The 26,111-nt window shown below is 40.1% G+C and overlaps 1 protein-coding gene across 1 annotated transcript in view; it reads left to right on the forward strand.

The window, feature by feature from the left end:
* The first annotated feature begins 645 nt into the window (after window positions 1-645).
* mrs2 (magnesium transporter MRS2) overlaps window positions 646-26,111 on the forward strand; it is a 45,306-nt gene continuing 19,840 nt past the window's right edge. The window contains exons 1-8 of the mRNA XM_072560928.1: window positions 646-1,149; window positions 5,663-5,736; window positions 5,811-5,847; window positions 7,071-7,183; window positions 10,658-10,831; window positions 13,400-13,530; window positions 17,743-17,859; window positions 21,172-21,324. Coding sequence (XP_072417029.1) covers window positions 948-1,149; window positions 5,663-5,736; window positions 5,811-5,847; window positions 7,071-7,183; window positions 10,658-10,831; window positions 13,400-13,530; window positions 17,743-17,859; window positions 21,172-21,324 — 1,001 coding nt within the window. The 5' untranslated portion in view covers window positions 646-947. The remainder of the gene's footprint in view (window positions 1,150-5,662; window positions 5,737-5,810; window positions 5,848-7,070; window positions 7,184-10,657; window positions 10,832-13,399; window positions 13,531-17,742; window positions 17,860-21,171; window positions 21,325-26,111) is intronic.

Below are 26,111 nucleotides of genomic sequence, written 5' to 3' on the forward strand. Positions count from 1 at the left end.
TAACATTCATGCCACGCAAGAGCCAGGCAATGGATATTTTCAACAAGGTAGGATCTAACCATTTCCACTTGACAGGCAATAGCATTACCATCAATAACTTCCCCATTACCAACATCGTGAGGGATATTATTGATAACCATTGGACCAGCATTATAAACATAGTGACTGCAAGAACTCATTCACTGTACGTGAGCCAGAATCCTGGAATTCCGGATCTACCCCGCATGGACTTCAGACAATTGTAAAAAAAGCAACCCACCACCTATCTCGTCAAAGGCAGTTAAGGACGGGCAACAAAGGCTGACCTTGCCAACAAAGCCCACAACTTTTGACAGAACTTTTAGAAATCACATTATGACTACACTTCAGAAGTTCGTCTTGGACTGTACATTGGGAAGTTGTTGAGCTGATGAAGGTTACAGAAATGGAAGTTTTCTTCACATGTATGCAAATTACTTTTTAATCTTAAAAATAAAACAAGTCTATCAGCCAGTGAAACTTTACAGATCATTTCCTATATCATGTTTGTGATTTTGTTGACTCTGACACAACATTCTGCAAAGACAATACAACTGCGCATGCGGATATATCGGGCCGGCTCGGCCGCGCTTGCGCACATTGATATACGTCAGTTTCCGGGGTTGATTCTATGTATCTAATAGAATTGTTACACTTGTCACAGGATACATTCTAATTTAGAGTTCTGCCTGGATTTTTTTGAACCTCATTGTTGCTTTGTATTTTCTGTGATGTAGTAATAAGTCTTCCGGACAGCTGGTTTTTATTCGTATTTGCGAAAGTTACTTTAGGAGGTCACTTTTAATTTAAACACTTTGCGGCTGTTGCTGTTTTCTTCCGGGAGAGAACTTTCTGTCCTTCTTGCTGAAGCGATCACTTATTGGGTCTCAGTTATTCTTTGGCTGTGAGGGAATTCACATAAGGATTAAATGGAGATCTATGGTTTATCCAGGTGTTTGCTACGTTCTTTCAAAGAGCGAGTCACTCTCAAATCCGGTCTCATTAATTTTTCATCTTTCAAATACGGTTCCACGTGTAGGATTTCAAATCAGTGTGTGTATAAAACACGAACATCTGCACTACAGTGCGGATTGGAAATCCATCCCCAACAGGTCAGCTCAAGCAGGCACAGTGAGTATGCATTTCGGATGCCCAGATTTATTGAAGCTGTATTTGCACTCTAATTCGTCATAACAGTGAAAGTTGAACACGTACACTTTGACTAGACTAAATAATTGATGGGTTTTGGAAGTGAAGACACTTGCCATGGAGTTCTACATTAGCCAGAGAGAGAGAGAGAGAGAGAGAGAGAGAGAGAGAGAGGTTGAAACCAGAACAATGTTAAAAGAGGAAGAAGGGGAAAGTGATCAACTGAAACAGCATTGATTGGAAAATAAGTTGGTGATTAGTCAATCTTTGATTAGAGGTTGCACGTCTCCTTGAACTTCCTTCTTGCTTTTCCCTCTTCATAATCTAACTTGGTTCAAACTCAGCTGTCCCTTCGTAAAACCAAACTCCCCATTGTGGGTAGTCCACTGCACTCTTCCCAGCTGATGAGGTCAAAGTCAATCTTCTCCAAGTAGCTTTCAGGGTATTTTTGAAAAGTTTCCCTTGGCTGCCTTGTGATGTTTGACCCATGGTGAATTGGGAGTAGCTTATGCACTATGTAAGGCAATTATTTGGTATGCTGATGTAGCAGCTTGCCCTGTCCAGTTGCTGCATGAGTATTCCGCACTTGACCTTTTCAAAGAAACTTATCAAGGCTGCATGTGGATGATGATAAGGCAAGCATCTTCCTGTAGCCAAAACAGCCTCTCAAAATCTCCAAGCATTATTGGGCTGTAGGCTACCTCCTGGAGGCAGTTGATCATTGAGTAACGAGATGTTTGCGTCCGGCATGATAGACTTGAAGATCCTACACATTATCAAGTGAGTGGGCTCCTTTCGGAAGCTGCTCAGATGACTGTTCACTAGCCGTTACCTAAGGACATGCACAAAAGTTGCAGTCTACTAACCTCCTGACATTTCTGCTCCTGTGAAACATGGTGTCATATCGCTTACATATGAGAAAGCTGGAGACTTATCATAGGTGCTGCCTGTGGAGAATCTGCCATGTCATCTGGATGGGTTGCCATCAAAACCAACACAAGCATCCCCTAGGAGATGACCACAAACTTTATACCATGATGGTATGTTTTATTCTTGTTACTGTTCTGAAAAAATGCATTGTTTTCTGATAACTATAAATCTGATAAGAGATTAGATTAGATTACTTACAGTGTGGAAACAGGCCCTTTGGCCCAACCAGTCCACACTGACCCTCTGAAAAGTAACCCATCCAGACCCATTTCCCTCTGACTAATGCACCTAACACTAAGGGCAATTTAGCATGGCCAATTCACCTGAGTCGCACATCTTGGGACTGTGGGAGGGAACCGGAGCACCCGGAGGAAACACATGCAGAAACTGGGAGAATGTGCAAACTCCACACAGAAGGTCACCAGAGGCTGGAATTGAACTTCTGAATCTTGGAATGATTCGCATAGAATAGAGCAACACAGAACAAGGCCATTTGGTGCTATGAAAATGTCACAATTTGACTGCTCTTTCTTCCCCACATCCTCAAACTTTTTTCAATTTCAAATTTCCAGCTGATTACATGTATTTTAAAAAATTTACTAATGGGTTGTGGGCATTGCTGGCTGGCTGGCATTTATTACCTGTCTCTAGTTGCCCTCAAAGGTGACGGTAAGCTGCCCTCTTGAACCGCTGCAGTCCACATATTGTGGATTGACCCACAATGCCATTAAGGAGGGAAAGCCAGGATTTTGGCCCACTGACAGTGGATGAACGGCAATTTATTTCCAAGTCAGGATGAGGAATGGCTTGAGGGAAACTTGCAGGTGGTGGTGTTTCCATCTTTCTCGTGCCCTTGTTCTTCTAGAAGAAAATGGTCTTGGGTTTGGAAGGTGCTCTCCAAGGATCTTTGCTGAATTTCTGCAGTGCAACTTGTAGATGATACAGACAGCTGCTGAGTGTTGGTGAGGAGGGAGTGGACGTTTAAGTATATAGTGCCAATCAAGTGAGCTGCTTTGACTTGGATGGTGTCAAGTTTCTTGAACGTTGTTGGAGCTGCAGTCATCCAGGCAAGTGAGGTGTATTCCATCACACTCCTTTTTTGTGCTTTGGAAACGGTGGACAGACTTTGAGGAGTCAAGAAGTGAGCTCCTTGCTGCAATATTCCTAGAACCTGATCTGCTGTTGTAGCCACTGTATTTATGTGGCAGGTCCAGTGAGTTCCTGGTCGATGGCAACCCCCTGCCCCAGGATGTTGATAGTGGAGGATTCAGTGATGGTAATACCCTTGAATGTCAAAGGATGGTGATTAGATTGTCTCTTATTGGAGGTGATCACTGTGTGGCATCAATATTACTTGCCGCTTGTCAGCCCAAGACTGGTTATTGTCCAGATCTTGTTGCATTCGAACGTGGACTGTTTCAGTGTCTGAGGTGCTGAATATTGTGCACTCATGACCGAACATTCCCACGTCTGAACTTATGATGGAGAGAAGGTCATTGAAGCAGCTGAGGATAGTTAGGGCTAGGACACTGCCCTGAGGACGTCCTGCAGCTGAGATGACTGATCCCCTACAACCTCGACCATCTTCCTATGTGCCAGGTATGAATCTGACCAGGAGAGAGTTTATCTCCTTATACCCATTGGTTACAGTTTTGCGAGGATTTCGTGATGCCACACTTGATCAAATGCAACCTTGATGTCAAGGGTTGTCGCTCTTGCCTCACATCTGGAATTCAGCTCTTTTGTCTATGTTTGAACCAAAGCTGTAATGAGCTCAGGAGCTGAGTGGTCCTTGCAGAACCCAAACTTTGCATCGCTCAGCAGGTTATTGCTGAAAAGTTGCTGCTTCAGAACACTGATGACACCTCAATCACTTTACTGATAGTCTGAGAGTCAACTGTGGAGAGGACGTACCTGGGCGATTTTCCACACTGTCGAAGACATGCCAGTGTTGTAACTGTATTGGTAGAGCTTGGCTAGGAAAGCAACACGTTCTGAAGCACAAGTCTTCAGTACTGTTGTTTGAATGTTGTCAAGGCTCATAGCCTTTACAGCATACAATATTGAATCTGCTGCTTCCATTCTCCAGACAATGCTTTTCATAATGTATCATTTTTGAGGAAAAATGATGGCCCTTTCACCTATCGTTAGCACATGGATTGTATACCAATCTCTTCTGTGTTCCCATTGGCTTTGCTTTGGTGCATCCTCATCATTCGTTTCTCTTGCTCCACCTCTCCCTTTGTCAATAGCACAAAATAAACAATTTTCCAGCCTCCATCTGTTCCAAAGAAAGGTTCTTGGACTTAAAACATTAACTGTGTTTCTCCCTCAACATGTACTGTCAGACCTGTTGAGTTTTTCCAGCACTTTGTTTTTATTGCAATGTACTACTATTTCAGCATGACATCTTCTGTAAGAAAGCCTATTTAAGTATAAGAACCAAACATCTGTTTTGTCAGCCCAACTACCTTTTTGAAAAAGACAAGGAAATTGGAATTATTGAAGATCTGATGTTGACTTCACTGCAAGAACTGATACTTGCTGAGCCTATAATTAAATAAATGGGACAAGTTGCTTTGTTTAAAGAATAGACCAAGGGGTATAAAAATTAGGAGATGTTGGAAGAGGAAGGCTTTGAAAGCTGGTGGGTACTGGTATTGGTTGAAGTAATAAGTCAAACAGATTTAAAGAAGAAATGTTAGGACATTATGGGGATGATGCACCTATAGCTTTGCGGTGAAACAGTCACTTGTTTTCCATTATTGGTACGTTGAACTTAAAAAGTAAGCATGGCTGAATTTAGGAACAGGATAGACCGTTTCACCTTCTGCTGTTCAGCTAAGTCATGACTGAAATGATAGTGTGTCACTGCTTACTCATCAAATGTGACAGCTCCATAGTAAATATTGAATCAAGCTAGAGTTATTTACCCTCTTACTAGTTTATTGGGATAGTTTATCTCTGCACCACACATTTTCAGTAACTTGTGCTCCATTTGATATCATCTCCACGCATGTGGTGTGTAACGTGTCTTAGTTGTTGCAAGGCTGTATTCTGCACCACCTGCCATGCTAGGATGGATGTAATTTAACATTAGATATAGAAATAAATAATTAGCTTTCATGCATTTTCATGATCTTTAATGTTTCAAAACATTTCACAATGCATGAAATACACTTTTTCAAATATGCTCAGTATTAGGATGTAAAATGACATGGCAGCCAATTTGCACACAGATTAAGTGAACAAGTAAATTTTTAGTGATGCTGAAAACCAATGGGATTGCACTAGAAAATCTGAACCTTTGTTTCAGATTTAAACAGCCCTACGTGTCTCAGCCCAAGCATCTAACTTAATCCCTCCCCTCAGAAGGATCCCAGTCTTGCTGTTCCTATTTTCTGCACCAAATTTGATTTTTAATGACTTATGGGTAATTTTGTGTGAGCCTCACCTGTGCTAAATAACTTTTTGATTCTATGTTTTGTAGCAAACCAACATGTAGGTTGTACTGTTCTATATGAAAAGCAAGTCTTTAATATTTACATCTTTTCACTTTCTTCAGCAATTGGTTGGCGGTATTACAGTATAGATTCCTCTCAAACTACACTCGTCAGTGTGGTTCCAGTATTTTCTATAGTAAGTACAAATCTGTTTTTTTTTAAGTCACAGAAAATATTCAGGTACCACATAAAGAATTTTTTTTTTAACAGATGAGATATGATAGTGCTGGGAACGTAAGCTTCTTTGGTAAGTTGGCTTTCAACCATTTTATGTTTTCCAAATATGTTTGGTGTCAGGAGAAATTAATTTATAAAATTGATACAAATAGTGTTAATCTCAATCTCCTTGTGATGCCAATCACTCATTGCACAGACATCTTCTGAATTGCTTGTCTTATGTATATCTTCAGTGACCCATTTAGATTAGATTCCCTACAGTGTGGAAACAGGCCCTTCAGCCCAACCAGTCCACACCGACCCTCTGAAGAGTAACCCACCCAGACCCATTTCCCTCTGACTAATGCACCTAACACTAAGGGCAATTTGGCATGGCCGATTCACCTGACCTGCACATCTTTGGACTGTGGAAGGAAACCAGAGCGCCTGGAGGAAACCCACGCAGACACTGGGAGAATGTGCAAACTCCACACAGACAGTTGCCGGAGATGGGAATTAAACCCGGATCCCTGGTGCTGTGAGGCAGCAGTGCTAACCACTGTGCCACCTTGCCCATTTGCAAGAAACAAGCAGGTAGTTCTCATTTAATTTTAAATCCTTCTATCATTTTAGATCAGGCATGCAATCTGGTGTGTTTCAACAATACCTTGCATTTATATAACACTTTAATGTAGAATAATGTCCCTTGCTGCTTTGCAGATACATAATTTGGTATGAAATAAAAACAAACTCAATATTAGGATGGTTGGAAAATCTAAACATTAGATGGATTTTAAGGAAGAGAGTGGAGGAATTTATAGAGAACTCCAAAAAGAGAGTATTTCATGCAGAAAAGTTGACTGTCTCCCATTGAATGTTCAACTACACTTTGAATTTCTTAAAGTCTATCAATTTAATTTTCATAAACAACAGGCATTGGGCCACCAGGGGTGACCGGTCATGGCCCTAAGCCATGTTACAAATTCTGTCCTCTTACATCTGATTAAATGTTGGTATTCCATGTTTTTGCAGAGCTGATTCCATAGACAGCCGATCAGAGCCTCAATCTGTTAAGGCATGCGTGCAAAGAGTCAGTGTAACATATTGCAATTCATGTTATTGCTGCTGAATATTTAATTTGGCAAGTGCTTTAGCTGGCAGAATGAGTCTGCTTATAATTAAATACAGTGGCACCACCTCTAGCGTAAGAAAAGGGAGATACATTTGTTTTTTCTGAAAAGAAGTTTAGGTGATAAACGTTCTCAATTTATTACATAAACTGATTCAATGAAGACATGGCTTTTCTCGTCATAGAACGAAAGAAGACAGAACTGTACCAGGAACTTGGTCTTCAGGCTCGAGATTTAAGATTTCAACATTTAACGAGCATTAATACAAGGAATAATTGTATCATCCTAAGAATGGAGGTAAGAAGGCTCTTCAGTTGTGCTTCTAGATGATTCAGTGTTGAAAATGTCTTTCTTTCATTGCATTCTGAGGGTAAGCATAACAGAAGCATGACTTGCATTTCGAACCCATTCCTAGTTACTCTAGAAGAAGTGAACATTTTTACTTGAACTGCTGTAGTACATATAGTGAAGGCACTCCCACAATGCTGTTAGGGAGTTCCATGATTTTGGAACAGTGAAAATGAAGGAATGGCAATGTATGTCCAAATCAGGGTGATACATGACTTGAAGGTCATGGTGTTTCCATTTGTCTCTGTCCCTCGAAGAGGGAAAGACCCATTGGGACTGGAAGGAGTGTGCATCCGGTTAATGTCATTGTGCAACTGACTGGAAGAATAGAATTAAAAACAGTTGTGTACTGGGAAAACTCCAGCTTAGCAGCAGCTCTGGAGGAAAAAACTATAGAGTTAACATTTTAATGTTCTGGAAAAATAGTCAAAAAGGGAAAGGAAAATTGTTAATTGTTAATAAATTGTAAATAGTTAATAAAGGAACATATGTGTGGCAGTGAGTAATGCTGTAAGTGTGATAGATCATGATGTGGAATCAATTTGGTGGAAATAAGGAATATAAGGGGAAAATGTCAAGTGGAATTTGTCTATTGGCCTGTGAAGAATTGCTTCACTGTAGGACAAAGTATAAATCTAAAAACAATGCAGGTGTAAGTAGGACATTAGTCATGGATGATTTTAATCTGCATATTGACTGGACAAATCAAATGGCAAGGGTAACAAGGAAGACAAATCTCCAGAGAGCATCAAGGATTGCTCTTCTTAAAGCAGTACATTGCAGAGCCCGCCCAGGAGCAAACTATATTAGATCTCGTAATATAGGAATTCTCAAAGTTATGGATCTTCTATGGGTTAGTGATCACAATATGGTAGAATTTCAAATTCAGTTTGAGGGAGAACTCTTCGGGTCTCAAATCAGTGTTCTCATCTTAAATAGGAGTAATTACAGAATAAATGATTATCTAAAGTTGGCTGAGAAGATAGACTAAGATGAACACTGGCAGTCATTTAAGCAGATAGTTCATAAAACTTTTATGCCAGTCAAAAAGAAGGACTCTGTGAAAAGGGTGAACATTTATGGTTAACAAAAACAGTTGAGGAGCGTGTCCAATCAAAAACAATGGCATACAAAGTGGCGAAAACTAGTGGTAGGCCAGAGGACTGATAACTTTTCAGTCTCCCACTGCTGGTTCCTGAAAAGCTAATAAAAAAGAACAGAAAATTAATTGTGAAAGTCAATTGGCAAGAATCACAAAATCAAAAAGCAAGAACTTCGGTGTATGTTTATAAAGACAAGTAGCAGCTAAAATGGGAGGGACCCTTAGCGGCATCACTTTGCATAATTCACAGTGAAGGACACAATAAGCATCCCAAAAATATCATGGAGGAAAGATCTTGTAACAGGGACAAGGGACAGAGTATTCACAACATTCCCAAATCTAGAGCTCCAGGGAACAACACACACAGCTTCAATCCAAGTCAAGCTAGTGTTTCACTCCAATCAATCAGTTAGTCTTTCTACCAGCTTCTGTTCTTTCTCGCTCTGTCTCTCCCCTTGAATCCTTTGGTCAGTGAATTTACAGAAGAATGTTTTTTCTCTCTCACATGCATATCTTCCAACTTTCTTACTGTGTCCATTTCAGCTTTTGTTTTCCTAGTCTATAAGGGGAATGAGACATTCACATTCCAGAATAATCAAGGTGATGGAGCTGAGCTTCAAAAGTTCAAATCTGCTCAGTATGATATACTTGAAAACACAGCAGGATCATTCTATTGCATGCATATTCCACTTAGCTTATTAAATTAAAAGTTCTTTTCCTATTGAGTATGAGTTTTGTTAAGAGTCTTCGATATAACTAGAAATTTGGATATCTGACATCCAACTGTGAAATATGCACAATCTTCCAGTACCTGAGGAGGAGGTACTGCCACTCATTCCACAAGTGAACAAATGTTATCTTATTTACACCAGTCCATTGACACTGAGAACAGATGTCTCCGATTCTTCTGAACAAATGGCACTCCACCGCCCACCGTGGTCAGGCACTTTCCTGCATATCCAGTAGCAAATGTGTCACATGTAAGGCTACAAGCTTTCTCAAGATATGTGTAAACTGACCAAAGTGTCCACACAATCAGTGCTACATTGATGGAATGAAATACTGACAGTAAACCACTGTGAATGGCACCTCCCCTTCAAATGTTTCACATCACAGGATTTGTCCTTGCATACTTGAGGTTTAGTGTGCAAATAAAGCAGCTCTGAATTGCTGTCTTCCACTGATCACTATGAATGAATTCAGTAAGGTCATGCCCAGGTGTCACTTTTGCATTAGCTTCTGATTATATTAGCTGACGTAACAAGGAGCCAATGGCTGTGAACAGTGCAATGGTCATTGGATGAGGCTGTAATTGGTAAACTATGTTCTTGGACAATAAATGACCTGCTAATTAATCACAATTAGATTGCAGATAGGCGGAGTGGAAGTATGACATATCCAGTGCATTTAGCAGGGCCTTGCATGAAAGCCATTTCCCTCTGTTCCCAAAAGAAATAAAGGTGTCCTCTGGACAATTAGGGATGGACAATGAATGCTGGTCTAGCCAGTGATGCCTACATCCTGTGAATGATTTTTTTTAAAAAGAGGAAAGGTAACTTACACTCCCCACTACACGTGAGGTTACAGCCTATATTTTTGTAACTGAGCCATTGACTTCACGTCGAAGATGGCAAGGTTTCAACTTCATGCCTTTGTAAGTGACTTCCATAATCTGCCTGAGCCTCAGGATGATTCTCCCTGCTCCCTCTCACTCCCACCCAAAAAAAATCCTTGATGTTCCCTTTTGTGTTGTCTCTGGAGGCCTTCCAGCTTTCCCTGCCCCACTCCTCCCAAGGTCCTGGAGCTCATATCCTCTCCTATGCTGTAAAATCCCTCCCGTCTATCTTGAATTACCACCTTTCACTGCAATCATTCACTCAGTAACCCGAGTCACAGGTTTAACTAAGCACAGTGTGAGTGGCTGCTAAGAAGTGAAGCCAAGAGCAATAAGACACACCCTGTTTTGACACATTAGACATGTATGTTTGCTCCATACACAAACCATCCTGGCAGAAGCATGTCAGTCTTCGGTGTCCCTGAACTCCAAGGTGAAGTCCTGAAGGGCTGAAATGGTGTGAGAATTGGATTGCGAGCAACCAGTGTTGACACGATGATGCTGGTGTTATGCTGATTACAACTTGTATAGATGAAGTGAGCTTAATGCCTCGTGCAAAAGATGGAATAAATTCTGAAATGGTTTTTGACTCAAATAAATATTAGAAATTAAACTTTAAATTTGTTTATATGCACATATTTAGTCAGTGTTATCCTTGCTAACAATGTTAAAGGAAGAGTTGTGCATTTTGTTCTCTTTTTGACAGATAATAAAGGCTGTAATTACTCCAGAGCATCTTCTTATCCTTGATTATCGACAGTCAAATCTGGAGCAGTGGCTTTTGAAGGATCTGGCATTGCAATTAGCTGGAGAAGGTCAACTTGTCACATACTCTTTGCCTTTTGAATTCAGAGCCATAGAAGCAATACTTCAGCACAGGGTTAGTGAAGTGAAAAGTATTTATGTTACAGAAGCTTCAAAATTGATTGCTTTGAAATTAGTGTTCCTAAAAATGGAAACTCGTGTCGTTGGGCCAATAAAGTGTTTGAGAAATTGATTTGTTTCACTACATTATCTAGCTTTGTGTAGAGCTAGGTACCTTTCTCCAACTACATAGTTAAATTTTTGGAAATTAATTATTTGCCCCCCTCAGCTTTGCAGTAAAGTTTTGTCCTTGATGGGTATATTTCATTCACTTATGGTATCATAGCCACAACTGAAATTTAGTTACAAATTCTTCTTGCAGGTCAGTTACTGAATGCAATATATGATGTTTTTATGTGGATATTCACTGATAGTTAGATAAACATAAGTGACTGATTTCCTTTTGCGTTCCTTTCCTGTCAAGCCATCATAGATTTGCTTATAGTGACCTTAAACTATGGGAGATTTGATAGTAAGGGTATTAAAGCCATGCTCTGGATTAGAGGTGCTGGAAAAGCACAGCAGTTCAGGCAGCATCCGAGGAGCAGGAAAATCGACATTTCAGGCAAAAGCCCTTCATTCCTGTATTCCTGATGTAGGGCTTTTGCCCGAAACGTTGATTTTCCTGCTCCTTGGATGCTGCCTGAACTACTGTGCTTTTCCAGCACCACTAATCCAGAATCTGGTTTCCAGCATCTGCAGTCATTGTTTTACCTATTAAAGCCATGCAGACTGTTTTCCACTCACTGGTTAATGTAAATATCTGTTCTTCTTACAAAAAAAGTCCCACCTCAAATCAAATTCTTCCCACTTGATTATCTGTAAACATTTAACTTTAAATTCAAATGTACTGAGAGATGATAAATAAGTTATCGAGGGAAGTGGTAAAAAGAATATTTACCTCTCGTTATGCTAAATTTTGTTCGAATTCTAGAATAACTATTTGTACAGACAGATAACAATCCTTGTGTTAGGTTCTGATTAATGGAATGATTATTTGTCCTCCCTAATGTTATAACATGATTTCTAAGCTGTCAGTTCTGAAAATCTAAGTATAATCAAATTCTGAAAGCTTTCTTAGTACAAGACTTTGTAATGTTAAAGGCTAATTACAGGCAGCTTTACTGAAGAGTTGAGTGTGTGGTGCTGGACAAGCACAGCAGGTGATGCAGTATCCGAGGAGCAGGAGAATCCATGCTTCAGTCCTGATGAAGATATTAGGCCCAAAACATCGATTCTCCTGCTCCTCGGATGCTGCCTGACCTGCTGTGCTTTTCCAGCACCACACTCTCGACTCTGATCTCCAGCATCTGCAGTCCTCACTTTCTCCCAGCCCTTCTTAAGATCTTTGTTGATCTCAAAATATATCTTAAAGTAACCACGTGGAAATGGCAGAACCAGGGAATTCAAATTTTCAATTTTTGAGTGAAAATCTGTCAAATGAAATTCGTTACAGCCAATTGCAAGAGTGCAGCAAAATGGGAGGATTCTATCAATCCCATGGATCATTCCTCCTTTACTAGTGACAAAGCCCAGGAATATCATCCCTTGATGTGCTGCTGAATGACAGGCTCTTGGCCTCATTCTGTGTATCCTAGTCTGGGAAAAAAAGCTGAGAAAAAAATCAAAATTAATTTGTATATCAGAATTTGTGGCCTTGAACAAACAAGGTATTTTAATTATATCCTCACCTCCACGAACAAATATGCTCCTGTCCTTCAGAACATATGACTGAATTTACCATAAATTTACCATAAACCATAAACAATGTCACACTTTATTTATCAAAAAAAGTGGTATATCTAGTATGTTTCACATTTCTTTTGTCTATCCTGCCAAATATTACCAAATTTTGATTTCACTGTTGTAGAAAAAACATAAATAATCAAATACAATTAATTGCAGCAGCAAAAATTATTTTCAACTCTGATCTGTAGCATTGATATATATTCAAACATTGGATTAATATATTTAGTGTATATTTTGCAGTAATTAGACCTTATGTCATGAAAGAGCTTGGTTTTATTTGAGCAGTGAAGCAATATTATACATATTACATGACATACTATCTTCCTTATACACACTGTTGAGCTTACCATGCAACCTGACAAAGGAGCCGCGCTGCGAAAGCTTGTCGTTCCAAATAAGCCTGTTCGACTATATTCTGATGTCGTGTGATTTTTTTGAACATATCATGAGCAACAGTACAACGGATGCAATAAGAGAAACCTTAACTTTTAACTCTGGCCCTCCTTTAATACCATTCAAGTATGAATATTTTCCTTTCATACATCAGAAGTCACCTTTCTTATTCAATTCCCTGGTTGTGATTGATTACCTTAACCCATTTATACAAGATGACTGGATATACTGATTCTAGTTGGCACTTTTAGAACTGTCCAACCAAGGACAGTTCTATGTTCTAATTCACTGTCTCCTACAACAATCCAACTTCGTCTCCGTTTACATTTTTGAGGAAATGTATTCTTAAGATTTTGCGTATTGTTTTAAATCTCTAAAGACAATAGAAATTCTTTGTGTAGAGTGTGCTCTCGTTTCTGAAAATTACCTCTTTTGTCTCCAGATTAACTTTCTACAATCAAAACTAAATGAGTTACAGCCTCAGATATTAGAGACATTAGAAGCTCTTGTGGATCACAAACAGCTTTCAATTGATCGAAGCAATCTGCATGTGTTACTTCAAGCGAGTAAAAAGTAAGACTTAAACCAATCACTATCCGAATAATTCATGAATGCAGCACTTTCCAAACACTTTCTTCACACTTAGATAGTGTTTCCTATGATATAAAGGTTATAAGTACAGCACACAAGATTAAGAATTTATCTTTTACTGAATTGTCCTACACTGGAAGGGTCCCACCCATTCTCTTATCACCTATAAAGGATGTCTAGGTTCAGATTTACTCAAATCACATCCAGCTCTACTTCGCTGACGCCACTTACATAACCTTTGTCTTTAAATTGTAACACTGCTTTTCCAATATCCTCCGCTTTCCGAACGTTGGCTTTAAGCCAACCTGCTTTTACAACAGACCTACTTTAGTACCTGTTTTCACTAAACATAAGAGGATTTGTGCTTTTACGAGAAAACACGCGCAGTGAGAGTGGCGCCACCAAGTGCCTTCCCTGGGAACTACACTCAGCTTCTCAGCATCAAACCGCCATAGATTTGAACAGTGTCTGTGAACATCTGTGCTTTATCTCGATTTATTTTGTGCATCTGTTAGCAAGTTGTGGCCTAAGGTATCCTGTACCTCTCACCACCCCAGCCTCTGACGGCCTTTACTATATGTTAGTGTTAGTTTAGGTTTTGTGTGTTATTTGGTATGATTTGGTAGGCTTTTTTTTGGTCTGGGAATGTTCAAAGATTTTACCCATTTAAATTAATAGTTATTGCTTCTTCGCTTTGTGCCATTTCGGCTTATGAATGGTTTCATCGGAACCTTCTGCTTTTGGATAGCAGAGGACACCTGTATTCAGTGCTGAATGAACAGAAATATTTTCCAACCAAATTTTGCTTTTGCTTTCTATCCCTGCTGCAAATGCCATAGTCCAAACCACCCATTATCCCTTTCTCGGCGACTGTCTGAGGATTAACCAGACTTGTTGCAATCTTTGTGTCGTATTTGACTTTGGAATAAGCTTCCACTATATCACTAATATTGAATTTTCATTCTTGTTGTCAAACCCTTCCATGGCCTCCCACCTTCAATAGTTAGTTATGAAATAGTTGCAAAATCGCTATCCAGCATTCCCACTCCTAAACAAAGGAGAAGCTATCCCTCCAAAATCTTCCAGCTCTACAACCCTTCAGGAATCTCCAAACATTCTCCAATTTTGCCTGTTGTGAATTCCTGAATACAAGTAGCTCCAGGGCTGATGATGCCTTCAACTCTGCAGGGCCTCCCTTTCTTTTAAGACAAGCCTTCAAGACTATCTCTTGGAGCACACCTTTGGTCACCTTTCCCAAATCTCTTTTAAGTGATGCGTTGTCAACTTTTTGTTTGCTAATGTTTCTATGAAAAGTCAACTATGCATGTTTTACTATAGTAAAGACGCAATTATAAATGCAAGTTGTTTTTGTTCGAAATACCATATGTATTTCAGGGCAAAAGAGCCTATTTGTTATCTGGGAATAAATTAATTTACAAAAAACAATGTAATGCAAGAAACAGTTCCATATTATTTGAATTACATAAATATTTCACAGTATTTTCTGAATCTAAGCAATCCAGTTTCAAACTTCAGAGTCATTTAACTGAATCTTGAATTAGCGAGTTTGAGAAGGTTTGTACCTCACGTTGAGGTTCTGGATGTAGGTTTGCTTGCTGAGTTGGAAGGTTCGCTTTCAGCTTTCCAAACCTTCCAGCTCAGCGGGCAAACCTACATCCTAAATCTTGAATGAATGTAGCGTCACGCTTCAACATTACCCTTCTCTGCTGTGATGTGAAAATACTGTTGTCAAAGTGAACTAAATAGATGGCCGAGAGCTTATATTTATCTCCAATTGAAAGTCCATTCGATCAAACAATTTAGAGATCTCTCACCGTAAATATGCGCCATTGGATTACTGAAAGTACAGTTGTAAACCCAAACTAACCGTGTTGTGAAGCATAGTTTAACTGGTATAGAAACAACCTATTCACCTGAGAGTCTTGCAGATCAAAGCGTTGTCCATTGTCTGCCAAGTAAGGTCCTTGTGTGACCTTGGTGAAACTTTGTCTCTGCCATTTTTGTTACTGCAGAAGCTGTCTGAACTGATGCATTTTCTGCTTTTATTTCCGATTATTGTTTCAATATTAGTGTTTATTTTCTGATGATCTGGCCTGCATCTTTACATTGTCTGTTGTCCATAAATAAACTGTTTACTGGAAAAGGATTCACAGTTTGATTGATAACATTCAAAAAGTACTGGAGGTTTAGAACAGAATGTAGCTGCATGTTTCAGACTACAAAGTTTGGTTAGGTGTTTAATAATAATAATGAAGAAAACTAGCCTGCAGCAAGACACTAACGGGCTGGTCAGGAAGGCAGGTAAGTCACAAATGGAGTTAAATCTGGAAATGTGTGATGTAATTCATTTGGGGAAGGCTAACAAAGTCTTATGGGAAATACATAATAATGGGTAGAATGCTGAGAAATGTAGAGGAACAGAGGAAAATTGGGAGTGCATATTCACAGACTCTGGAAGTAGCTGGACTGGTAAATTTGGGTGTTGGGGGGGGGGGGTGGTCACAAAGACATACAGATGCTTTCTTAGCCAAGTAATCAAAAAGTTGATAGGGTAAAGGTAAAATCACCATAGTCTTACCAAACCATAGGGCTGCTCTATCATTAGAGAGGTGACTTGTGATGAGTTTAAGATGAGAGGAGTGGTTGAGAAGTAAAGTTCTTAATCATAACCTCATCTGGAGTGAGAATTGAACCCCTCCTTTTGGCATCAGTCTGCATAAATCAGCCATCCAAACATCTGAGCTAACTGATCCCCTTAAGAGCAGGAAGGCTATGCTGGAGCTATGCAAACATTATTTGAGCCACGTCTTTAGTTCTATGTGGAGTTCTGGTTATTGCAGTATTGAAAAAATGTGATTACACTAAAGAGGGTATAAAGAAAACTTAAAAGGATGTTGCTTTCACCAGACTGTTTTAGTAATGAGGGAAGAGTCGATAAGCTAGAATTATCTTCTATAGAACAAAGGAGGCTGAGGGCAGACCTAAATGAAGGGCATGAAATCAGGACAAATATAGATAGAGTGGGTAGCAATGTCTCATTTGGTTGAAGGATCCAAAACAAAGGGTATATATTTAGGGTAAGGATGAGGAAGTTCAGAGGGGATTTTAGGGGAATTGTTTTAATGGTGAAGGTGGTAGGAATCTGGAATTCACTGTCTAAAAGAATGGTAGAGTCACTTGGGTACTTGAAGGGAGTTAACCTACAAAATTATGGACCTAAAGTGGGAACTGAGAGTAAGTTGGAAGATTTCTTATCGCCATTATTGTCATAAAAGGCTGAAAATCCTCTGTGTTTCATGTTCACTTGATATTTTTCTGTTCTGAGGAACCCCCACAGCAATACTCTGGGACTGAAATGATTTGCTTTTAACAAACGTAATTATTTTTTCTTCTTCTAGTTATGACTCCAACCAGCAGGGAGTTTTCCCCTTCTCATTGACTTAGACCTCTTGATGCCATACTCTGTAAAATGCTGTGTTCATGCTAAGGGTGATCACTGTCACCTCACCTCTTGAGTGTAGCTGATTTGCCCATATTTGGACCAAGACTATAACAAGGTCAGGAGCTGAGTGACCCTAGTGCAACATTTAGAGAAGGTTTTATTATTTTTGTTGTTGTTGTGCAGTATGACTCTCCGACTCTAATTGTGGCACAATATTCCACAATAGAGGAAGGAAAAACAAAGGCAGGATTTGGAATTTAGGATAGGGTGAGTACAGTAACTGTATTTGCATCATACATATAGATTGCTTAAGTATTTATCTTTGTATATGTCAGTTGCTACTGTTTGTACCTCTATGCGATGTGCTAAGTTGCACTGTAGTACATGCGCTGGTAGCAGTGTGCATCCACAACGTAATTTTTGCATGAGCAGTTTCCTTTGTAAATTCCAATGTTGATATTTGACATGAGGTGGAATATAGGAGCAAGAGTAGGCCATTTGGCCCCTTAAGCCTTCTCTGTTATTCAACACCAATGCTGTTTACCTGAGCTGTCCCTATATCCCTTGATGTCATCAGTATTTCCAAATCTATCAGTCCCTGTCTTACTATACTCCAATCCCTAATGTTTATAAATTGAACACTTTTAATGTAAGGATATGTTAAATGTTTACTAAATATGTAAAATGCAACGTAATTAAATGCAAAGATTTTTATCTATTTTATTTCATAGCTTATCTGAATTGGAGACGGATATAAAGGTCTTCAAGGAGACACTACTGGAGATTCTAGATGAAGAGAAACAGATAGAAGAGCTTTGTCTCAGCAAGTGGAGTGAGCAACATGTTTGGTTTGTGTACAGTTTTACCTATTCTTACCTGCGTTAATCGTCTCAAGTACTCCATGTTGGCTTAAATCATCAACACACTTTCTTGCGTGGAATACAATCTAAATTCAACAAATGAAGATGTAAAGCTGGCAAATGATGCAAATATGTTTATCATCAGATGCAAATAGTATTTCCCCACAGAACCAATTCCTAACTTAGAATAAATCAAGAGAGAGGTAAATAATATGCAAGTGCTCAAGTTCTGACAAATTATAGAAACTGGGAGTAGGCTCAAAAAAAAATCTGGAAGAGCTCAGCAGGTCAGGTAGCATCTGCAGAGAGAAATCAGAGTTAATGTTTTGGGTCCATTGACCCTTCCTCAGAACTTCTGAGGAGTCACTCGACCGGAAACGTTAACGCTGATTTCTCTGTACAGATGCTGCCAGACCTCAGTTTTTCCAGCAATTTCAGTTTCTGATTTATAGCATCTGCAGTTCTTTTGGTTTTTATTTCGTAGGAGTAGGCCATTCTGATCTTCGAGTGTTCTACATCGTTCAATATGATCATGGCTGATTCTTTATCTCAATGCCATATTCCCACTTCTTCATCGTACTCCTTGATGCCTTTAAAATCTTTTTTAAAAATCACTATCTTTCTTGAATATGTTCACTAACAACTTCCACAGCCTTCTGTGATAGAAAGTTCCATAGGTTCAATACTGTTTGAGTGAAGATATATGTTCTCATCTCAGGCCTAAATGGTTTGTGTCCCCTCTTCCTAAATTTCCCCTACCTGGAACAAGATCCTTTTTATACTAGTCTGTCCAGCCCTGTTAGAGTTTTTACATGTTTCAATCAAATTCCACCCCCCCCCCCCACCCTTATCCTTTGAACTCAAGTGAATACAGGCCCTGTCAAAACACGCTCTCCTAATTGGACAGTTCTGCCACCCTCAGAATCAACCAAGTGAACCTCCCTTTATAATAGCTATAGGTTGGGAGACCAAAACTGAACACAGTTTTCCAGGTGTGGCTTCACCAAGGCCATTGCAGAAAGACTTCCCTATTTCTGAACTCAAATCTTCTTGCAATGTACCACTTGTCTTCCTAATTGCTTGCTGCACTGCCTGTCTAGGAGAAAGTGAGGACTGCAGATGCTGGGGATCAGAGCTTAAAAGTGTGTTGCTGGAAAAGCGCAGCAGGTCAGGCAGCATCTAAGGAAAAGGAGAATCGACGTTTCGGGCATAAGCTCTTCTTCAGGAATGAGAAGGGTGTGCCAAGCAGGCTCAGATAAAAGGTAGGGAGGAGGGGTGTTGGGAATACGATAGGTGGAAGGCAGTTAAGGTGAGGGTGATAGGCCGGAGAGAGGGTGGGGGCGGAGAGGTTGGGAAGATGATTGCAGGTCAAGAAGGTGGTGCTGAGTCTGAGGGTTGGGACTGAGAAAAGGTGGGGGAAGGGGCAATGAGGAAGCTGGAGAAATCTGTATTCATCCCTTGTGGTTGGAGGGTTCCTAGGCAGAAGATGAGTCGCTCTTCCTCCAGGCGTCGTGTTGCCATGGCCTGGTGATGGAGGAGGCCAAGGACCTGCATGTCCTTGGTGGAGTGGGAGGGGGAGTTAAAGTGTTCAGCCAAGGGGCGGTTGGGTTGGTTGGTGTGGGTGTCCCAGAGGTGTTGTCTGAAACGTTCTGCAAGTAGGCGGCCTGTCTCCCCAATGTAGAGGAGGCCACATCGGGTGCAGCGGATGCAGTAAATAGCCTGCTCCACCATTCATTAAAATCATGGCTGATCTATCTATCATTTCAGCTTCTCCCACCTTCAATATCCCCATAACCCTTAATTCCCCCACCATGCAAAAACCCCATCCAATTGTATCTTAAATATATATAATGAAGCTGCCTCTACTACTTCCTTGGGCAGAGATTTTTATTGATTCACTACTCTCTGGGAAAAGCATTCCTCCTCATCTCTGTCCAAAATTTACTACCCCCCCCACCTCCCCCAACGGCCCCCCTGCAATCTTGAGACCTGCCTCTATCTTATCTATTCCTTTCATAATTTTAAATGTTTCCATAAGACTCCCTCTCATTCTTCTAAATTCAAGCAAGTACAGTCCCAGGTGGCCCAACCTCTCCTCAGAGGGTAACCTCCTCATCTCTGGAATCAACCTGGTGAACCTCCTCTGCACTGCCTCCAAAGCCATTCTATCCTTCCTCACATAAAGAGACCAAAACTGCGCACAATATTCCAGGTGCGGCCTTGCCAACGCCTTGTACAATTGCAGCAGAACTTCTCTGCTCTTAAATTTAATACCGCTAGCAACAAAAGCCAATGTTCTGTTTGCCTTCCTGATTACCTGTTGCGTCTGCAAATCAACTGTTAGCGATTCATGTACAAGCACTCCTAAGTCCCTTTGCACAACACCATGCTGTAATCTTTCACCATTTAAATAATACTCTGATTTTACTTCCATAGTAGGTAACCTCACATTTACCAACATTGTACTTCATCTACCAGACCCTTGCCCACTCACTATCCTCTCTAAATCTCTCTGCAGACCCTCCACATCCTCTGCACAGTTTGCCTTTCCGCTCAATTTAGAGTCATCAGCAAACTTGGATTCATTACACTCTGTCTCCTCTTCCAACATATATATATATATGAACAGATGCTGGCCCAACACCGACCCCTATGGCACCCCGCTCACCACTGACCTCCAACCAAAGAAATACTCATTTATCCCAAATCCCTGCTTTCTATTGGCTAACCAGTTCTCTATCCATGCTAGTACATTCCCTGCAATCCCATCCATTCTTATCTTATGGACGATTTGTATGGCACCATATCGAACACCTTCTGGAAATCCAAGTGTACAATATCCACCTGTTCCCCTCCATCCACCAGGCTTGTTACATCCTCAAAGAAGGGAAACATCTCAGCGTTTCCCTGTCCAAAGTCTTTTAAGAATTATATATGTTTCAATGAGAGTACCTCACTTTTCTAAACTCCAGTGTGTAGAGCCTTTGCTCATAAGATGATACCTCCTCAGCAAAGATCTTGGGCCTATATTTGTCTTTTTCTGTTTGGTTAGTTAATAGGAGCTTTAATGGACAATTCCTGTGCTCCCTGCAATGTTACTCTATTACTCTCTTTTTCTGGTCTTGAACAAACATTTTTGTCCTCATTTGCTGGATTCAACAATGTTCTGGACTCTCAGGCATGTTGCTTTTTCTGACAATTTTATATCTGTCCTAAAGAGAAGTGACCACAGAAATATTGTAGTATTAAAATTCATCAACTTGTACTGTTTGATGTGAGTTGCTGATACTTGTTTTTCAGTGACCAGAGTATTATGGGAATTAATCCTGCTGAAGAAATGGAACTGCTTCTTGAAAGCTATTACCGACAGGCTGAAGATTTGGCTAATTCAGCACGCGAGTTGAAAGTGTTAATAGATGATTCTGAGAGCATCATATTTATCAACTTAGACAGGTTTGTTACTGTTAGCAATCCTCTTATAATGCCATGATTTATGAATGAAGCAAGACACTATTGTTTATTTAACTGATTGACTTAATTTATCGATCTTTTAATCAGTGCAATTCAGTAAGTTGATACTTAAAGTAATGGTTGCATTTCTGAAAATCACAACATTTAAATGAAATAACTTTAAGTGAAAGACAGTTCCCATTGAGTTACTGTTAAAATGTAAATAAGCTCCAAAGGACATTTATTACCCAAAAAAAATCATTAAAACATTATACCCTGTACGTTGAAATACTATATTCCTGTTTTCCTACATTAGTAAATGAAGTAACTTAGTTTTAAAACTATAAAAGTATAACTTTCTAGTTATAGCACATTCTATTCACCACTAATCTTGCTTTCCACTCCCTGATCCTTCTTGTTGCTGCAGATTGTTCCCTTTCTGGTGTATGACCTCTAACCCTTTCCTGAACCTGAGAGAGTGAAGCCTGAGGTTCTGTTACTCAAGGCCTATAGCAAAGAATCTTTACTCATCAAACACCTGGTTGAGCCCTTGCTAGCTCCTGACCAGCTTGTAGCTGCTACTTGATAGTATCTTCTCGAATAGCTTTGCCATCTCTGATTGTTGTCCATCACCATTTTGAGGATCCTCTCAGACACTGGTGGGACTGCTGTTATTGGCTGTCTTCAGGACCTTGTCCTCTCTGCCTGTCCACCTAGCTGTTAAGATGTTAGGCTCAGTGATGAGTGGTGGCAGTCTGATATCTATAAAAATAGATATCAGACACCGTCTTTGGTCAGGAACAAACAATGGCTCAAGCAAGTGGTTGGGGAGCCTGTAAAGGCATCGTGACACCGATGTCAGGCTGCAGTCACAGAGGGTTGGGAAGCAGAACAGGACATGAGGCATGGGGAGTGGTCTCCAATCAGAGAGAAGGGAAGACTGTGCCAAAATGGCACCAATCATGTCAAATAAACAATGTTAAAAATAAATCTGCTTGACAAGATTGCAGGTCCAAATGACACAATGCTGTTAAAGCAAAATAACTTTAAATGGAGCTGCATAATACAAGGGTTGGCACAGGACATGCATTAACATTGCATTTTCTTACTGATTTAGGTTCTAAACTGACACTTTAATTCGTTAATGAGAACTGTTCAATGCACCAAATTTGTTAATAGGAAATTGAAATTCAAAAATTCACCATTTCACAAAAATTTGGATGACATTTTCAATTCAGTTTTAAACAAATTTAAGTCTTTGACAATGTTATGGGGAAAATCACCAGTTTTGGAGTCAGAGTTGGGGTTTAATGACCGAGATAATTGCACAAGGAAATACCGGAGCTCCGGGGAGAGAAAGATACCAACAGCACAGAGGTCAGCTGTGACCTGGAGCACGTGTCGAGAAATATTAAACATCTTGTGTTAAATAGGTTAGTGATGAGGTTATTGTCTTTGTACATGGTTTGTTTATAGTAATCGTCACAGAATCAGTGACTGTTTCAATACAGTCTTTGTTAGCCCCAGCACAGCCTTGGTTAATTTCCGTGCGGTCATTGTCAGTTCCAGTATAAACAATGTCAGTTTCAATGCTTGCACAGAAATCCATTGCTGTAGTACTGGGCGCTAGTTGCTCTTCCTGAGAAGGGTGATTACTGCAGCCCTGGCCATTAACATTTCGTATTGAGTCCATATCAAGTTGTTAGCATTCCTATCAAAGGTGTTGGCTGGACCCAGACACTTCAGCCGGCAGTGTTCATTATTCGTGTATTCTCTTCCTCCACCTGCCTTAAACTCATCAAGTACATTGTGCAAGCATTCTGACGGCCTCAGGGAGTGTCTGTATTAGCTCTGCTGTCTCTCTCCATGTTGTGATCCAGCGGCCATCTTATGTGTAAAGTTGGCCAACTGATGGCTCAGCGGCCATTTTGCGTGTCCATGTGCCTAGTGTTACCCTGCCCCATGCCATCTCCCTTTTCAACGGAATTTACGATATTTTGAATTTTTAACATTTTAGCTAAAATATTGGAATTTGTTTGTGTTTGAACATAAAATGGATCACCAATTAGGAAATAGGTGCTTGCAATCTGCTTTCCTCCTTAAATGTGATGAGTTAAAAGCACCAAATGATGCTACATCAGTTTTTAGATACTACTTCAGCAATTATTTGATGTGGAAATGAGACAAGTGTCCAAAGAAAGTGAAAGCTGTTATTTTATGCTGTTTGTTGAAGTTTTAACAATCATTTTCCATAATATGAGGAGTGGTTGATAATATGCTTGTATTGTCATGCATACCTGAAAGGGAAAAATATGTAGATTAAGGAAAAAAAACAAGAAAGTAAGATATAATTGGATAACACTTTCAAAGAGCTGACACAAGGACGATAGACCAAGTGGGCTTTTTTTTTTAATGATTTATACAAATCTAGTCCTTTAATAAGTAATAGGGCAAGAGTAGGCCATCTGGCCTTCCGAGCATCCTCCGCCATGCAATAATATCATGGCTGATCTTATCATGGCCTCAGCTCCACTTACCCACCCTCTCACCATAAGTTTCAATTCCTTTACTGTTCAAAAAATTGTTTATCTTAGCTTTAAAAACATTCAATGAGGAAGCCTCAACTACTTCACTGGAGAGGGAATTCCAGAGATTCACAACCCTCTTGTTCCTCTTGAGGAAGTTCTTCCTCAATTCAGTCCTAAACCTGCTCCCCCTAATTTTGAGGCTTTGCCCTCTTGTCCTAGTTTTGCCTGCTGGTGAAAACATCCTCTCTACTTCTAACTTAACTATTCCCTTCATAATTTTATATCTTTCTATCAGACTCCCCTCCCCCCCCCCCCCCCCCCACCACCACCGCCCCCCAATTCTTCTAAATTCCAATGAATATAATCCCAGTCTACTCAGTCTCTCCTCATAAGCCAAAGCCCTCAATTCCAGAAGCAACCTAGTGAACCTCCTCTGTACCCCCTCTAGTGCCAGTACATCCTTTCTCAAGTAAGGAGACCAAAACTGCACACAGTTGACCTCATCAACACCCTATACAGCTGCAACAGGACTAGCCTGCTTTTAAACTCTATCTGTTTAGCAATGGTGGACAAAATTCCATTTGCGGTCTTAATTACTTGTTGCATTTGCAAAACAACCTTCTGCGATTCATGCACCAGGACACCCTGGTCCCTCTGCACAGCAGCAATGCTGCAAGGCTTTATCATTCAAATAATAGTCCTACCAAAATGGATGACTTCACATTTATTCACATTATACTCCATCTCTCAGATGTTTGCCAGCTCATTTAAAACTGTGTGTGTCTCTCTGCAAAGTTTCACAGTCCTCTGCACAATTTGCTGTACACTCATCTCAGTGCTATCCACAAACTTTGGCACACTACACAGTTCCCAGCTCCAAATCCTCTCTGTAAGTTGTGAATAATTGTGGCTCCAGCACATCACTAGACACTGAAAAGCACTCATTTATCCCCACTCTTTGCTTCCTGTTGGCTAACCGATCCTGTATCCATGCTAATACATTACCCATAATGCCATTTTATCACTGTGAACTATAAGAAGCAGCATTTAATTATTATTGACCATCTTTGAAACTAAAAAAAATGAACCTGTGCAATTGGCCTAGATGATTCTTTTGTAGAAATGCACCAAATTTTCACTTGGAGATATTGGTCTGTTTAATGTGTGCAAAAATCTTCTGTATCCATTTATGCTCTGTAAGCCAGTAATTATGACTCAGCATATTGTGCTGTTCCACTACAAGTTGCATTTGATTCTGCCAAAGTATAAGGACTTTGGTATATTTCTTGGTATATTTCAATAGATCATGCCAAACAGTTTAAGATTAACTGAATAGCTGTTTCAGTCAATTTTAGTCAGAGAGAGAGAGAGAGACACAATCACTTTATGCTGAAGTACCACTTTTTAGCTGGTTCCAAGCAGCTGGGACAAGGGACAGCCTGTGGGAAATGGGGCTCTGCCCAGAGCTGCTAGACCGATGGAATTGTGCCAGTGATTAGATGCTGGAGTACAACCTTGTGAAGCCCACTGGGAGGTAGGCTCAGGAGAAGAGATCGGGAGGTGACCAATTATTGTGAACACTATGACTGACTGTGAAACTGGGACATGCCTGCATTTAGATGTTGAAGTATATCCTGGGCAAAAGATTTGGGTTGTAGTCTCAGAAATAAGTCATCTCAGCTGGAAAAGAGAACAGAAAATACTGGATATAAGAGTTCTGGGAAATTCAAATGCACCACAAGCTGAGTGAAGGTCGCTGTCTGTAAAAGAGTTGAAATTAATATACCATAAGTTAGTGCTAGAGTGCAGCCTTGAGAATCCAGGGAGCACTGACCCAGGACAAGAAATTGAACCGCCAGGAGGTAAGAAGACTTTGAGGTAGTCCAAGTCAAAGTGGCTTTTGAGGAAATCAATTTTGATATCTTCAAAAGTGAAGATTTTATATTTCTTATGAAGGAGACAATGTTTTAGTGTGGTTTTATGAACAACAGTATCACTGATCTCCGGGTGGGTTGCTGGGACATTCATGGCATCTGTCTTGACTGCTTCTGCTATTTGATATGCTCTGTGAGGAATTCAACCATAGTTTATTTGTTAGTCCATATTTGCCTCATGTTAATTCTGGATGTTAGAGTATAAGTGGTATATACGAACTGTGGCTTTATCTCTTCTAAGTACCTGTGATTCAAACTTTCTTTACTTTAAACACAGGTGTTATTGGTTCTGAAACATAAAAACATAAATTTAGTGATTTTGTTTAAG

Source organism: Chiloscyllium punctatum, chromosome 41 (genome assembly GCF_047496795.1).
Source record: "Chiloscyllium punctatum isolate Juve2018m chromosome 41, sChiPun1.3, whole genome shotgun sequence".
Classification (NCBI taxonomy): domain Eukaryota; kingdom Metazoa; phylum Chordata; class Chondrichthyes; order Orectolobiformes; family Hemiscylliidae; genus Chiloscyllium; species Chiloscyllium punctatum.